Raw genomic sequence first — 15,728 nt, 5'->3', positions numbered from 1 at the left:
ATTATTTAAACTTGGCAAATTTCCTTATCTGTAAAATACTATAAAAATACTACCTTTATCCCAAGGTTACTGTAAGAAACAAGATACGAGATAATACATGCGGAGTACTTAGCACAGTGCCCAGCACAGAGTATGTGCTCAGGAAATATAAGGGATTCTTATTTCTACATCCTGTAATATCTGGTTTGGTGATAATAAAATTAGCAACAAGTATATTTACTAAATAAGCATCCTTCACCTGCACTAAGAATTTTGCTTCTAAATGTACTGTGGATCATTAGAGTACAGGGTATTGACCCTAGACAAAACCTTACTTCCTCAGTTCAGTTTTAAAAACACACAATACTTTTTAAAGTTTCCACAGGATAAGTATTATATAAGCTAAATAAAATTTTAATTTTGATTGTATTTTGTATACAGATTTGTATATATTCTCTCTCAAAGGCCTAAGATGTTTAAATCTTAAAAGAGTACTCTTTAGCTACAAAGGGCTTGGAGTAGACTATAAAGAATTCATAGAAATCTAAGTCATAACCAAGGCAGTTCTTCCATTTATGCTTAAATCCAGAATTGGTCTGAAGTTCAATTTTCTCTGGGGAAATAGATCCCTATTTACTTGAATCATTTAATTTTGTCATGGAAGAATATTAGGGTTTATCTAGACAATCATATATCTGAATATATGATGCCCAATCCTCTAAAACGCTAACATTTTCCCCCTAATTTTAACTATTAGCTACTATATACAGAGAACACATAAACATTAGGTATTGGCTGGGCACAGCAGCTCATGCCTGTAATCCTAGCACTTCAGGAGGCCAAGGCAGAAGAATCGCTTGAGCTCAGGAGTTCAAGACTAGTCTGGACAATATAGCAAGACCTTGCCTCTGTAAAAAAACAAACATTGTACTAAAGATGAAAGAAATAAGTCACCAACCATATTATTTTATACATGGGAATAAAATGTTATCAATAATCACTAGCAGCAAACTTCTAAAATTAATGATTTATTAACATAGTATGACATTGTTACTTAAATTAGATTGCTATTTTATTTCTGAACTCATGATTCAAATATATTTATTCTAATTTTAAATTGTTTAAGATGTACCTAAATCCTAAAAAAAAAATTAAATGTTTTCTAATGATTCTAATGAGGAAATTGTTGTAAATCCATAGATATCCTTGGCTGATACCACAGATACTGAAATTAAAATATGGTTATTTTCACTAATCTGCCAAATAAACAAGGATGGAAATGAAATAATATATTGATATCAATACCAAGATTTTTCTGTCTCGAGAATACCAAGATTTTTGTTTCATTTTTTCAAAAACTGAAAATAGACACAAATACACTAATAGAGCAAAAGTTTATTTTCAAGATGGAGCTAATGAGGAAAAAAAAGGAAGAAAAGTTAACTCTCAGTGTCAGCAACCTGATTTATCTTGAGTTTACATTCCTTTCCCACATTTGTTTAACTATTATAACAAATAAAGCTCAGATACAGATTAAGAACGCTTGGAAATTTTAAGTCTATTTTCAAAGGAAAAACTCTGCTTGAAGAATACTTTTGAAAGTAACATTCTAATTACGTGTTTAAATTTTTTTTTAAAAAAATCTAAGTGTATATCACAGGTTTAATTATCAATTTTTAAGTTAAACAGCTTTTGGCTAAAGTCTTACCAAACAATGGTATACTAACATACAGATTCTGAAATGGCAGGAAAGGAATATTTCTGGAAAGGCCTTAGTTACGAGCAATTGTTTATTTTATAGAATTCCTCTGACAGAACTCTTTTAAAGGACCTGGACATGTAGAGAGGGTAATGAGTATCTTTCCTTCCAGAATTCCATATTTAGAAGAAAGTTTTTAATATTTTCATAAGCAAAATTCTTTAATTTAGAGTTTGTAAGCCAAAATTTACAGCATAATATACTAATATATATTATAATGGAAATATATTTTAATGGGAAAAATATTTTTGGTATTATACTATGCTTATAATTTTAAGGATTACTATCACACAAAAGTAAAAATCAAGATAAAATATCTCTGACACATTTTATGATTACTATCATTCAAGGTAAAATGTTTCTGCTCTTTTGAGTACCCCTCTCAGTAAGTTAGCAAGGGTCTCCTCAAGAAACCCCATATTTCAGCTTTCTAGAATGCCAATTAGCCTATCTTTTTAGGAACCATTTCCCTCTCTCAATATCAAACTATGTTTTGTCTAAGCCCTATTGCTGCTAATAAAAAGCAATGGTGATGACTACTAATACTTGCTCTAGAGGTGAAGCCATAGATAGCACAGTCAGTCCATAAATGCATGCACACTCTTGCATGTATATGCACACAGGCACTTTTCTGGAGAGAGGATCTATAGTTGTCACCAGTTTGAAAAGTGTGGTCTCAGCAATCCCATTACTGGGTATATACCCAAAGGAGCATAAATCATTCTATTATAAAGACACATGCACATATGTTTACTGTGGCACTGTTCACAATAGCAAAGACTTGGAACCAACCCAAATGCCCATCAATGATAGACCAGATAAAGAAAATGTGGCACATATACACCATGGAATACTACGCAGACATAAAAAAGGATGAGTTCATGTCCTTGGCAGGGACATGGATGAAGCTGGAAACCATCTTTCTCACCAAACCAACAGAACAGAAAACCAAACACTGCATGTTCTCACTCATAAGTTAGAGCTGAACAGTGAGAACACATGGTCACAGGGAGGAGAAAATCATTCACCGGAGCCTGTTGGAGGGGTGGGGGGCTACGGAAGGGATAGCATTAGGAGAAATAGCTCATGTAGATGATGGGGTGATGGTGGAGCAAATCACCACAGCACATGTATCTATGCAACAAACCTCCACGTTCTGCACATGCACCCCAGAACTTCAAGTATAATAAACAAATAAATAATAAAAATTAAAAAAAATTTTAAGTGTTGTCTAAGTGTACTCAAGTACTCAAAGTATATTCTAAGCATGGCCAATAACCTGCCTCTGTACAATTTCATCCCTGATGATGAAAGACTTCTGCTCACTGAACACTCACAATTGTGCAAACATATAAAATAATTTCAGGTATTGTCTTTTCTTAGAGAAAAATGTACTATGATCTTTCCCCCTTGTTTAAACACCTCCCTTAAAAGTTACCCAGAATAATAGGTAAATATATTGAAAAATCCCTATAACAGTGGTTAAGACACAAACATCTAATCAATATACAGTCTAGTTATATCAGGTTTTCACTATGTTGTACACTTTGCCACTGATTTTATGTTCTGTCAAAAATCATTGTATACAGTTATTTCCTTGTGATTTTATGTTTAGTAAACACCTGCGATATTTTTATTTTTTGTATTATGCCTAAAAATTTCTGGCTTCATCATTAAGCTTAGGAGAAAAATCTATGTTTGTGTTTAGCATTTCTCAAATACAGTGAAAATTAAGTTGCTTTTCCAAGCAAAACTTTCATATTTAAGGACTATAATATATAGCCAATCAAAATTGATAATTCTTTTTCATTTTTTCAAAAGGTATATCAAACATTTGAGTATTCTAATATAGCTATATCCATGCAATAAAAGACAGAAATTCTACTGCAATTTAAATAATTGTACAATTACTCAAAATTTCACACCGAACATCAAGTATGCTAATGAAAGATGTCACAAAAGGTTAAAAGGTGAGTTAATAGGACATACTGTGCTTGTGCATTAGCATGGCATTGAAATTACAGTTAATTCAAAATTGGGCACAAATCCCTAGAGCTCTAAGGTCTTCTCACCTGGCCTGTTAATACAGTGGTGAAGTGAGACAGAAAGCAATCTCCTTAACAGCAAACCACACTTGCCATATCTGCTCCCACAGTACCTTGTTTTCCTAACATGGATAGAGCCAGTCGATTTCCTTGAGGACTGCAGATAGGAAAAAGCTAAAGGCTTGGAGACAGGGCTGATGCAAAGTGCATCCAGGATTGAGTGGTATCTTTCAGGAGTGTAGAGCCTGGTAAGCATTTGGAAAGAGTTTTAAGTCAAAATTCACACTACCAATAGCAGATAGTAGTTTTTAAGGTCTGTGATTTGAAACATTTCCTTTGAGAGAGGGAGGGTTGGGGGAGAAAGAAGAAGGAGGAGAAGCACAAAGCAGCAAAGGAGGATCAAAGAAGGTAAAAAGAAGCACCAAGAGTTTATTCTATCACTTTACTCATTAATATAACCTTGATTAGATTTTCACCAAAATGGTCAAAGCCATCAGTTAGAAAGTATTTGAAGCTCTAAGGACTACAGAAATTATCTAAAACCCCCGAGTCACGAAAATAAAACATTTTATTCTTTTTAGAAAAGGAAGCAATTTTATTTCTTTTAGGGGAAAAGGGCTATTTCAGAGAGTGGTCTTCAGATCACCCTTTAAAGGTTGTGGGAGAAGATAAAATCAATAGAAACTTAAAATACTCACTAATACTTTATTGTTTCAAATATAAAACCTGAAAATTATAAAAACCCAAGTGCCAATTAGCACACAACATGTAATAATCCACGCAACTGAGAAATGTCATACATAAACGGCAGCAATGGAGAGAGACCAAAAGGTGATTTTTTAAGAAAAAACATTAGTAACAAATACTGTGACATTTATCCACAATCTAGATAAAATATCCACTATACAATTAAGAGCTCATAATAGAGCTATGATTGCTTCAAATGGGTATGTTTTCTATGAGGTGACTTGTAAGACAGTGAAGAGCACTGGGATCACATCAGACAGATGCTGCACGTGTAGTTCTACCTGGTTTTTGCAGCAATAACAGCGGACACAGTAGCAGCTGCCCTGCTCAGAACTGCAGCACTGTATCTAGCAGGAGAAAAGAAGGTAGAAAAGTTTAGAAAACCTTCAAAAGAATCTTCCACACTTCCTGTGGAGCAGCTTAAACTGACAAGAGGGAAAGAAAAACAAGAGAGGAACAAAAAGGAAAGTAAGAAAGGGTAGCGTGATAAATATAAGAGAGCAATCATTCCATATTAATATCCAGGCATTGTAAAGGGGTGAAGTGTAAGAAGTGTAATAGGAGTTCAGGCCATTTAGTTACTGTTGCTATGGTTTCTCTTATGAGGTAAAAGCTGGTGTATAATCCTCCAAAAAGCAGATTTTGACATACAAATATTCTTGTATTTAAGTTCACTGACTCTATTCCTATTTAAAATTACCTTGTATCACACATTTAAAGACTGACTTGCCAACAACTTAGTAGAAAATAAATCTAAACATGAAGTCTGAATTTCTATAAGCATAGAAAAAAGAAAACTTTGTGGTGGTGTTTTTTTTTTCCAAAAAGCCTCTAATGAGCTTTACCTTAGAGACGATATACACTGACAGTGTAACATTTCAATAAGACTTATGTTTTCAGGAGAAGCAGGTACAACTGACTGCCTATTGAGAAGCAGCAATATACATGAACATGAAAAGAGATAATTGTTTAAAATACTGAGAGTAAAGCTATTTAAGGACTGAAAGTACCTTTGCAAAAATAAACAGATGTTACAGTGAATATGACCAAAACATCACCTTTTCTGCTGAGTTCCGTATTTCTATTATCAGTTAGTTCTGTAAGGATTTTCAAATACAGGTATAGCATTTTTTCTTCAGAACTAAGTAATAAGTATTTATTATTTAAAATAATAATTTTCTTTTGGCCTTTTAGAAAAGATTAAATGCCTGGACAGGAATGAACATACTATCATTAAGACTATAATGATTTTCAAATTGATTATTAAGTAAAATAAAAAGAGTGTCTAAACTGCATAGTGTGAAACTTGTCGTCTCTCTGCTTTATTTGTGGGTGCAAGTTATCAATGAGTGTTATCACTACAGCATGACCACTTTTTTCAGAAGTTTGTGACAATGGCCACCTCCAATGCAAAGCAATTATTTGGCAAACTCAAGCCCCAGTTAATGAGAGGTTAGATATTTGAAACTGCGAGGGTGGACATAAGTCTCTTTTTCCTGTCAGAAGAATTTAATAAGTCATTCTTCCAAGTTCCATAGGCTATAACTTTACAAAAACCATTAGAAAAAAAATTAAGGAACAGTGGCAAGCTGTTTTTTCAAAATTATACAGAATTAAGTAAATTTTTTTTGGGGGGGGGTCTATCCAGGTCTATCCATTAAATTAAACTGTATGGCTAAGTTTTAACAACTGTTGTGAATGGTTAGAAAAGAAAACATCAGGTTCTGGAAAGAGAAAAGAAAGATGCTATCAATGGTAGGGCAGGGTAGGTAACATGAATGTCAAAGGGAAGAATCAAGTTACCACGTGATTCAACTTTTGAGTTTCTGAATTGCTCTGCATCTTTGAGGCAATGGTTACTATTTAGAGAAGTAATGGTGAATAATAAGAACTGGAAACTTAAGTCTATTTAAAAAATCACTTAAAAATAAATCAGCTAATTCATTCTTCAGGAAGAAAAGGAAATGGTAATGAATTTCATATTGTATCACAAATAATAGAAAAGGATTTAGTATCACCAGAATCTAGTAACATCTCATAAGCAGTTGCTTATCTGACTATCTTTAGAATATGTCTGGGCATCTGGTAACTATCGTGTATGACCTTGATCTGTCTTTGAGGCAAATGCTCTAATTCAGAAAAAGAGACTCATGACAAATCCAGCAAGTTAATTTTCCAAATCACAAAGTGAATAAATAAAAGAGATTTCTTGATTCTATATTAGAAGTTAAAACTAATCAAAAATATATAAATATAAATATAAAAGCAGTGAGAAGTAGTGTTTTGAGGTTGAGTGCCAAGCTTTCTTGTCTATATGTTAATCATGTCAGTTCTGCAATCAACAATCACCTTTTCTTTTTCAAACAGTTTAGTATATTTAAATTCACTGCCAGCTTTGAAATTTTAAAAACACCAAGAAGGAAAAAGTCTACCTAGAATAAGTAGTTGCTACTTTAGAAAGTGTGGCCACTTGGCTACCAATAGTTAACACCTGAGGAGTTGCAGGTGGGTGCAGTCCACTCTTAGGTAGGTCTTCCAGAGAACTGTCAAACCTAAGTTTTCAGAAGTAAAATATATAAGGCAAAGGAAATATTAATGAAAAGCACAAAAGACATTTATCATCTATACCAACCTTTAAATCTATATTAGTTCAATTTGGGGAACACTAGGTGTTTTTTTTTACTTCACATCTACAAATGGTTAAAACAAAAACACCCCCACCACCACAAAATATGGGCTGTTTCCCCCCCAAATCCTTTAGCATGGCTACTTCTAAGTAATAAAATATTACGCTTACAGGGGAAAAGAAGGTGGAAATTCCCATTCATTATGTATTTTGAATGCTTTAAAAAAAACTTAGGCTCCAAGAAGTTAATTAAGTTGCCAAATACCATACATCTAGTAACGGTTAGGTGGAATTTGGACCAGGTCTGTCTGTATTATTTCCACTATGTAACGCTTTCCAGCATATTATGAAGTGGCTGCCTATAAAGTGCCCTATAAGCAACCAACCGAAAATTTCAAGTCAGAATGTTGTGTTTGTAGATCTGAAATTATATGGATGTTGTTTATCTTGATGTAAACAAACTATTTTATCTACTCTTACAAGAGATGGTTGCATGCAATTTTAGGACTTTGTTTTTCTGGTATCTGTACTATTTTTGATTTAGAATGCCAGAATTAAATTTTAGAACTACTACCAGGTAAAGAAAACATGAAAACCTCAATGTTAAGTTAAAAAATAAAAAGAAATCACTAGGTATAAAACTTTGGGAAGAAAAATAAAACAGGAAAAATACAAAATAGAGATTTTTTTAAAAGTCTGTAAATAAAAAAATAGAATGGTCAGTCGTGTTATATAAATGGATTAAAAAATGGATAAAAAAATAGAAAAAGAGAGGTTACAGTCCTGTTTCTTATTTCACTTTAGTCAAACCTTTACCAGAGTGTTGAAAAAACGTAGACAATTGAAGAAAAATGTCATGATAGAACTAAAACATCATTTAAGAGGTAGAGCAGAAAATTTTAGAGAATAAGAAATACAAGAACCGTAACATGGGTCGGCAAACCATGGCCTGCTGGCCAAATTCAGGCCCTGCCTGCCTTTGTATGGCCTATGAGCTAAGAATAGTTTTCATATTTTTAAATGATTAATGGTTAAGAAAATCAATATAATAATATTTCAAGACACACAAAAATTATATAAAATTCAAATTTCAGCATCCATAAATAAGGTTTTATTGGAATTTTATTGGAACGTAGCCAGGTTCATTCTTCATATCTATGGTTACTTTCACATGATATGAGAACTAATTGTGAGAGACCATATGACCTCAAAAACCTAGTATATTTCTTATCTGGACCTTTACAGAAAAATATTTGCTGACTCCTGTCCTAGAGAATAACTTCTCCATAGAGCTACCAGATTGAACTCTGAAAAACACAAATCTGATAATGCCTGTTGTTTAGACCTTCTAGCACTGCTCTACGTGATCTTGGGCTACCTGTTCTTCGGTGTTATGTCATGAAGCTGGTCCTCTCTCTTTGGCTTCTCCAGTCCACTGGAGCCTTCCATCTCTTTTTGAAATAGGTCCTGCTTCTTCGCACCTCCTGGCCTCTGCACAGTCTCCTACTCTTCACTTTCTACAACCATTGCTCTACCACACTTTCACTGGGATAATTCCTAAGCACCCTTCTGGCCTCAGTTTAAATGTCACCTCCTCCCAGAGGGCCTTCCTGATTCCCCAAACCACCTTAGGCTGCCCTGTTGTCATGTGCTGTCATAGCAGCCTGTACTTTTTAACTCATAGAATTTATTATTTTTATACAATTTGTGTCATCATTTGTTTAAATCCAGTCTCATAGACAAGAAGCTCCCTGATAGAAATAGTTACTGATATACATGAAGTGTACATTAACAAAGTGCTTACCATAAGGTTATCAACAAATATTTGTGAAATAAATGCTTGAAATTTGTTTTTTCCAAATGACTAATTCATAATATTTATATATTGAAACATATTTGCACCTTCTAGAGACTGTGTCACAATTTTGACTAAATAGATTTTTTTGCCTAAGGAGGCACATGGTAACTCCAAAGAAATGACTAGTGTTCCAAAATACCTTTAAAAAAATCTCCTCTATAATATTAAAACATTATAATTATTTCAGGAAAAAAGAAAATATGGTTATAAATTATTAACATAGCTATATATTACCACAGGACAGATTTTAAAAAAAAGGGAGTGAGTGGGAGAAGCTGAAGCTGAGTCTTCCAACATCTCCATGAAATATGTTGACTGGAAAAATCTGAGTGCCACTTGAGAATAAATTCCATGTAAGTCATGAAACACCTTTGAAGGTAATCTCCAAGTTTCCAAGCAAATGCTCTTTGGAGGTTTCCCCTGTGTTACACATACTGATTATCTCTTCATTGCTTAGCCAACCTCTAAAAACTAGACTTAAGACAAAATCTTAAACTACCTCATTTAATATGGAACAAACATCAGTATCTGTTCTCATTCTGACATTCCCTAATGTTTATTCCTTTTAGGTTGAAAGAAGCTCTGATTAATAGCATGTCTGCAGTAGCCAAATTTTCTGCATTGTCCTGCTTAAATGAGTTTTCATTTCTCACCAGAGAGAGGTATGAAGACTTTCTCTTTCCCAGATAAAGTCTTTCCCTTTTTGCTTGCTTTTCTCAGGATAAATGAACATAGAGCGAGTCATGCATTGTGACTTTGTACCATCTCTGCGCTTATTCAATGTGGACCCCTGTGAGCAATCTGTCTGGCAAATCAGGTGTGAGTTGTCCATCTAATAACTTACCAGCTTTACCATCCTGTAGGACCAGTAAGAAGAATTTTTTCTATCCCTTAGTCCTGACAACTGCCCAATAGCAACATTCTTATGTGGTGTACTCCATCTCCTTCCTTAATCTAAGTGGCCTCAATTAATCCATCTCTCCTTCTTCACTGGAGGCTTTGAGTTCTCTTTTAAAATGCTGTAGTTTCTCTTAAAAACAACCACCAACTATATCTTTACCTTCTATTTTCCTGTTCCCCTTAACAGTCAGACTGAAATAACAGTATACTCACTGACTGTCAGTCTTCAACCATCTCAGCTGGGCCCCAGCTCCCAGCACTCTATGAAACTATATCTTGCTAAGGTCCCTGATGAATTTTTTGTAGCTAAACTCAATGGACAATTTACATTCCTCGTTTTAAAAATTGTGGTTAAAAATACATAAGACGAAACTTACTATCTTAACCATTTTCAAGTGCACAGTCATTAGTGTAATGTATGTTCACATTACTGTGAAAGAGATCTACAGAAATTGTTCATCCTGCAAATTTGAAACTCTAAAACCATTAAACAACTACCCCTTCCCTCTCCCCCTAGCCTGTGGTAACTACCACCATTCTACTGTTTCTATGAAGATGACTACTTTACTTTTATTTTTGGAGACAGAGTCTCACTCTGTGTTCCAGGTTGGAATGCAGTGACGTGATCCCAGCTCACTGCAACCTCTGCCTCCCGGGTTCAAGTGATTCTCCTGGCTCAGCCTCCCGAGTAGCTGGGATTACAGTCATGTGCCACCATGCCCAGCTAATTTTGTATATTTAGTAGAGACGGGGTTTCACCATGTTAGCCAGGCTGATCTCCAACTCCTGACCTCTGGTGATCCACCTGCCTCGGCATCCCAAACTGCTGGGATTACAGGAGTGAGCCACCACACCCAGCCTGAAGATGATTACTTTAGATACCTACTATCAGTGAAATCATGCAATGTTTGTCTTTTTGTACACATTCCTCATTTTACTTAGTGTCTGGCTCGATTGACTACTGCTTCTCTTTTCCTGTCACCTGTGCCTCAATCCTATACAACTGCCTGTTTTTAGTATTATTTCACTGGCTATTCCATTTCCTGAGAGTTCTCTGTCCTAGGCTTTATTTCTCTGTACTCCACTATCATTAGTATAATGACATTATTCTCTCCTGTAGCTTTAACACCACCTATATACTAATGTCCAAATTTATATCTAGCCCAGCTCTCTCCTATGAGCAGAAGCCCATATTCTGAATTGCTCTTTAGTTATTAATACCTATAACATCCTTCTATCTCAAATCATCTTTCACCATGTCCCAATGACTCTACTTCCAAATTAATATTTTTAACCCATCAGTGTGACGTGTCCCCCACCAGGTTACTTAAGAGTGTTATGTCCAATGTTTGAACCTTGAGGGCCAGGCAGTTAGCTAAGGCCATGGTGCCTAGCTGAGGAGCCAGTGTCCCTGAGAACCCAACATCCTGAGGCATGGCTGGAAATATACCAAGGAAAAAAGTCCCATCACGCACACACGTACACACAGACCTGGACACACACACACAGGCACGCACATGCGAGTGTGGAGCAAAGAGCCAGAAAATTAGGTTAAAAGTAGCCTAGAGATGGGGAGTTGTGTGGATCTCTTGGAGCCATACTGCTGCTGTCCAGCAATGCCCTGTATGTAAGTCCTAATAAATTCACCTACTCAGCAAGCTGGACTTGTCCGAGTTGTTCTTTGGTCTTTAGGCAACTTCACAGTTTGCGAGGAGTTGTGGGGGGCACTACAGTCCCAAGTTTTCTCATTATACCATCCATCTGTCCCCTATCTCTGCAACCACCCTCTCTCATCTAGACTATGATAAGCACTAACTTATACTAGGGATTTAAGAACTAACTGCTCTCTTGCTTCTTCTCTTGCCAAATCCTGCCTATCCAGCCCGTGTTATCTGGCATAGTATAGTGTAGGTCACATGCCTTAAGAAAAAACAATAAAAAACATTTTAGCAAATCATTCTTGTGACTAAAACCTTGCAATGAATTCCTACTGCAGTTAGGATAATATCTGAAACGCCTAACATGCTCTACAAATCCCTAAGTGACCTGTTATGATCAACCTCTCAAGTATCTTTCCACACCAATTTTCCCTTTATTCACTAAACTCCAGTCACATTAGACTACTTGTCCAATGTCTTGAACAAATTAAGTTCTTCCATAATTCAGGCTCTTGGTCATTAATGATAATATTATTACTTTCACTTTATTTTTTAACTTACACATAAATTATTTGTTAATAAAAGCAAAATTTTTTTCATCGCTTAATACGTATCATCATATTTAATTCTTCCAGCAATCTTACAACGCTGGAACTAAAATTATTCTTGGTGATTAGCTAAAAAGCCAGTACTTTGGTATATGTTGGAGCTACCATACTGGCACCCATGGTTAGAATAACTTCAGTGGAATGAGGAGAACAGAAAGGGGTGCAGGGGCCTGGCATGGTGGCTCATGCCTGTAATCCCAGCACTTTGGGAGGCCAAGGTGGGTGGATCACCTTAGGTAAGGAGTTCAAGACCCGTCTGGCCAGCATGGCAAAACCCTGTCACTACTAAAAATATATTTATATAAATTAGCTGGGCATGGTGGTGGGCACCTGTAATCCCAGCTACTCAAGAGGCTGAGGCAGGAGAATCACTTGAACCTGGGAGGCAGAGGCTGCAGTGAGCCGAGATCCCACCATTGGATTTCAGCCTGGATGAGAGAGTGAAACTCCATCTCAAAAAGAAACCAGGCTGCAGAATGGTAAAGTTCTCTATCAGCAATAAAATCTCAAAATGTTAATTTGGGTTATTCAGATTTTGATGGAATTATATGCAAACTATTTAAGAAGAAATCTGTCACAAAGTCGAACCTTTAAAATCTTAAAAATAATGCAAACATTTTCTTTCACAGCATTAAAAATAGCATCTTCAATTAAAATTGTAAATGCTTCTTATATCTGCATTTAAATCTGATAAAATGATCAAAGAGAGTGACTTATTACATACATACATGATGAGTTTTCAATAAATGGAAAAATTCACAAATCTTGAAACACACATTTTATTAAAAGGTAAAGGAGGAAAATGGCAATAAATTGTCCTTGTTATTCTACTTCCACAAAGCAAACTTTTATGCCATAATACTGTGAGGCAGAAACTAGAATATATCAGTCATAGCCAGATTCTGTCCTTTTGGGATTCACTATTTATGTTAGCCAAGGAAACTGCTAGGCATATGAAAAAAGTATCTTCTGCTGGCTTCCTGACAATAAAGATATTGAGTCTGCTCATTTGTAACTATGATCTCCCTTCTGCAAAATTAAATCAACTAAATCTCAGGTGGGAATTTCTGGTACTCTCAATCATAAGCTATAAATTTATTAGTTGATTTTCAATGGTCTTTGTTTCCGTAGCAGCCCAAAAATATTACCTGAACCTGCTAATTCTACATCTATTACATAGATGACATCTTGAGAATTTAAAAATAAGCAAGTAGAGGTTTCTTTGCTTTGCATGTGGCAGACAAGGAAGACTTGATCTTAGAGGCTAAAATGCTGTGAAGTAAATTATCAAACATGAAAAAAATATTACCCAAAATGAGGTTTATTCTTTGTAAGAGCAAAGAAGGACTAACTCAAAGAAATCATTTTTCTAGAATAGCTTCCCATTTACTGAAGCAAGGAAAACATAGGGAAACAAAATGCTGAAGGCATTGGAATTTATTATTTGTTGCTATACAGTGAATGTTTGTGCCCCACCCACCCCAAATTCTATGTCAAAATCCTAAATCCCTATGTGATGGTATTAGGAGGTGAGGCCTTTGAGAGATGATTAGGTCACACAGGCAGAGAGCAGTCATGAATGGGGTCCCTTGTAAGAGACAACTCAGGGAGTTCCCTTTCTCCTACCATGTGAGGACATGGCAAGACGGCGTCATCTATGAACCAAGAAGCAGTCCCTCCAGACAATCTACAGGTGCCCTGATCTTGATTTCCCAGCCTCAAGAACTATGAGAAATAACTGTGGTTTATGTCACCCAGTCCACAATATTTTTGTTCTAGCAGCTTGAACTAACTAAGACATTTGTATTAAGGGAAAAGTTTGCTCTTTGGTCATATTTTCCATTTTCTCACGTCTTTCAAACTATGCCTTAACTCTTACACATTTCTCTTCTGTTCTCCATAATGGATTTTATCATTATTAAGTGTTCAGTACTTAATATTTTGCAAATTCTTTAGTTATCTAGAGTATTTTTTGATCTCTATATAGAAAATGTTCTATATGATCTAAAGACAGGCAAAGAATGGGCATATATTATATCTATACAAAATGCAAATATAATACGAATATTTTAAGGTGTAATGGTAACTTAAAAGCCCCTGGAGCAATTCCCTGATAAAGCCCTGACTCCCTCAGTAACCGCAGGGCACTTATCACTAACCTTAGGCCCTCTCACTTTACATCATCTGCTTCTTCACTGGATCATTCCAATCCATGACTTCAGAGATTTAAACTAGTTAGAAATAGCTTCTTATATGGGACAAAAATCTGCCATAGTTTTGACATAATGCTAACATTAGAAATTTATAAATGATAAAGGTATTTTTCAGATTCAGGATAAAGATGCAAAAGGCACGTATTATTTAATAAATAGTGTTGAGTGAAGTTACCTGTTTGAAAATATAAAAGAATCTGTCTGAACGTGTACCATTGAATAGCCACCCACAGTGAATCCTTAGAGAGGACACGTCTTGAGAAGGCCACAACAGTACCTCACGCTCCGCTATGAGTGTCCTGTTGGCATTGCAGAATAGCCAAGTGGCTACACACTCACTAGCCAATTTTCCATTCTCCATTACCCTCCACTTCAATATTTCTATACAACTATCAGCTCTTCCACTAGAATACAAACCCATCCAATGCTCTCCATCTCCATGGCTGCTATATTGGATGCCTGAACTAGGGGAATACTTGTAACAGTCTCCTGCTTCCATTATTTCTCTCTTACAATTAATTTTCCATAGCATTCAGGGTGATCTGTTAAAAATATACATCAGACGTTACTCTCCTGACTACCATCCTATGTTGGGCCTCTCATTTAATTAGGAAAATAATCTAAACTCCTTAACACAACCTACAAGACAATAATCTGGCCCCTGACTACTTCACGTAATCTCTTATCAATCTCTCTCTTATTTACTATGCTCCATTCATAATGGCTCTTTTTCAGTTCCTTAAACACACCAAACTGATTCCTGTGTCAGGGACTTTGCATTTGCTGTTCCTTCTGCCTGGAGAGGATATCTCCTCCATTTCCACATGACTGACTCCTTCAGGGTATTCACATTTGAGCTCAAATACCTTCTTTTTCTCCAAGTAGAGTCTAATGACCTTACTCTTCCCTTGCCCTCATTATATTCATCATGTTGCATTATATTACTTTATAGAATATATTATTTCCTTACTTTCCTTTTTCATTGCATGTCTGCTCCACTAGACTAAGTTCATAATAGCACCTTCATTTTCCTAGAAACGAGTACAATTAAGTACCTCATACTTAATTGGATGTATTTGTTATATATATAATATATGCTAAACATGAGCAGGGACCACTGCTAATTAGTGAGGCCTGAGACTAAAGGAGAATGTTTAGGAAAGAAGACCCACTTGGATTTAGGTCAAAGAACCAGCCCAGTATCAACTACTCATATAACTGCTTCTCACTCAAAGACAGCTTAATTGTCTCAGTGAGTCTTCAGTTGATTTTCCTGGGATTATCTATGTAATTGTCAGAGATTAATGCCAAGGACTAGCATCACATGCCACCAGG

The 15,728-nt window shown here is 35.6% G+C and overlaps 1 protein-coding gene across 13 annotated transcripts in view; it reads right to left on the bottom strand.

Moving 5' to 3' along the window:
* Positions 1 to 15,728, bottom strand: part of PDLIM5 (PDZ and LIM domain 5) — a 217,532-nt gene that overhangs the window by 58,624 nt on the left and 143,180 nt on the right. For 9 of the 13 annotated variants that reach the window (XM_074396453.1, XM_074396455.1, XM_074396456.1 and 6 more), the window contains 3 exons: positions 6,963 to 7,082; positions 4,812 to 4,877; positions 3,897 to 4,028 (listed from right to left, as the gene is read on the bottom strand). The exons of the other annotated variants lie outside the window; for them this stretch is intronic. In XM_074396453.1, the coding sequence (XP_074252554.1) occupies positions 3,897 to 4,028; positions 4,812 to 4,877; positions 6,963 to 7,082 (318 nt within the window). The remainder of the gene's footprint in view (positions 1 to 3,896; positions 4,029 to 4,811; positions 4,878 to 6,962; positions 7,083 to 15,728) is intronic. 13 annotated transcript variants of the gene reach the window in all.

The sequence above is a fragment of the Saimiri boliviensis genome, chromosome 3 (genome assembly GCF_048565385.1).
Source record: "Saimiri boliviensis isolate mSaiBol1 chromosome 3, mSaiBol1.pri, whole genome shotgun sequence".
In the NCBI taxonomy this organism is placed as follows: Eukaryota; Metazoa; Chordata; class Mammalia; order Primates; family Cebidae; genus Saimiri; species Saimiri boliviensis.
Note: the sequence above shows the minus strand (reverse complement) of the source record. Positions and strands in the feature narration are given on the sequence as shown.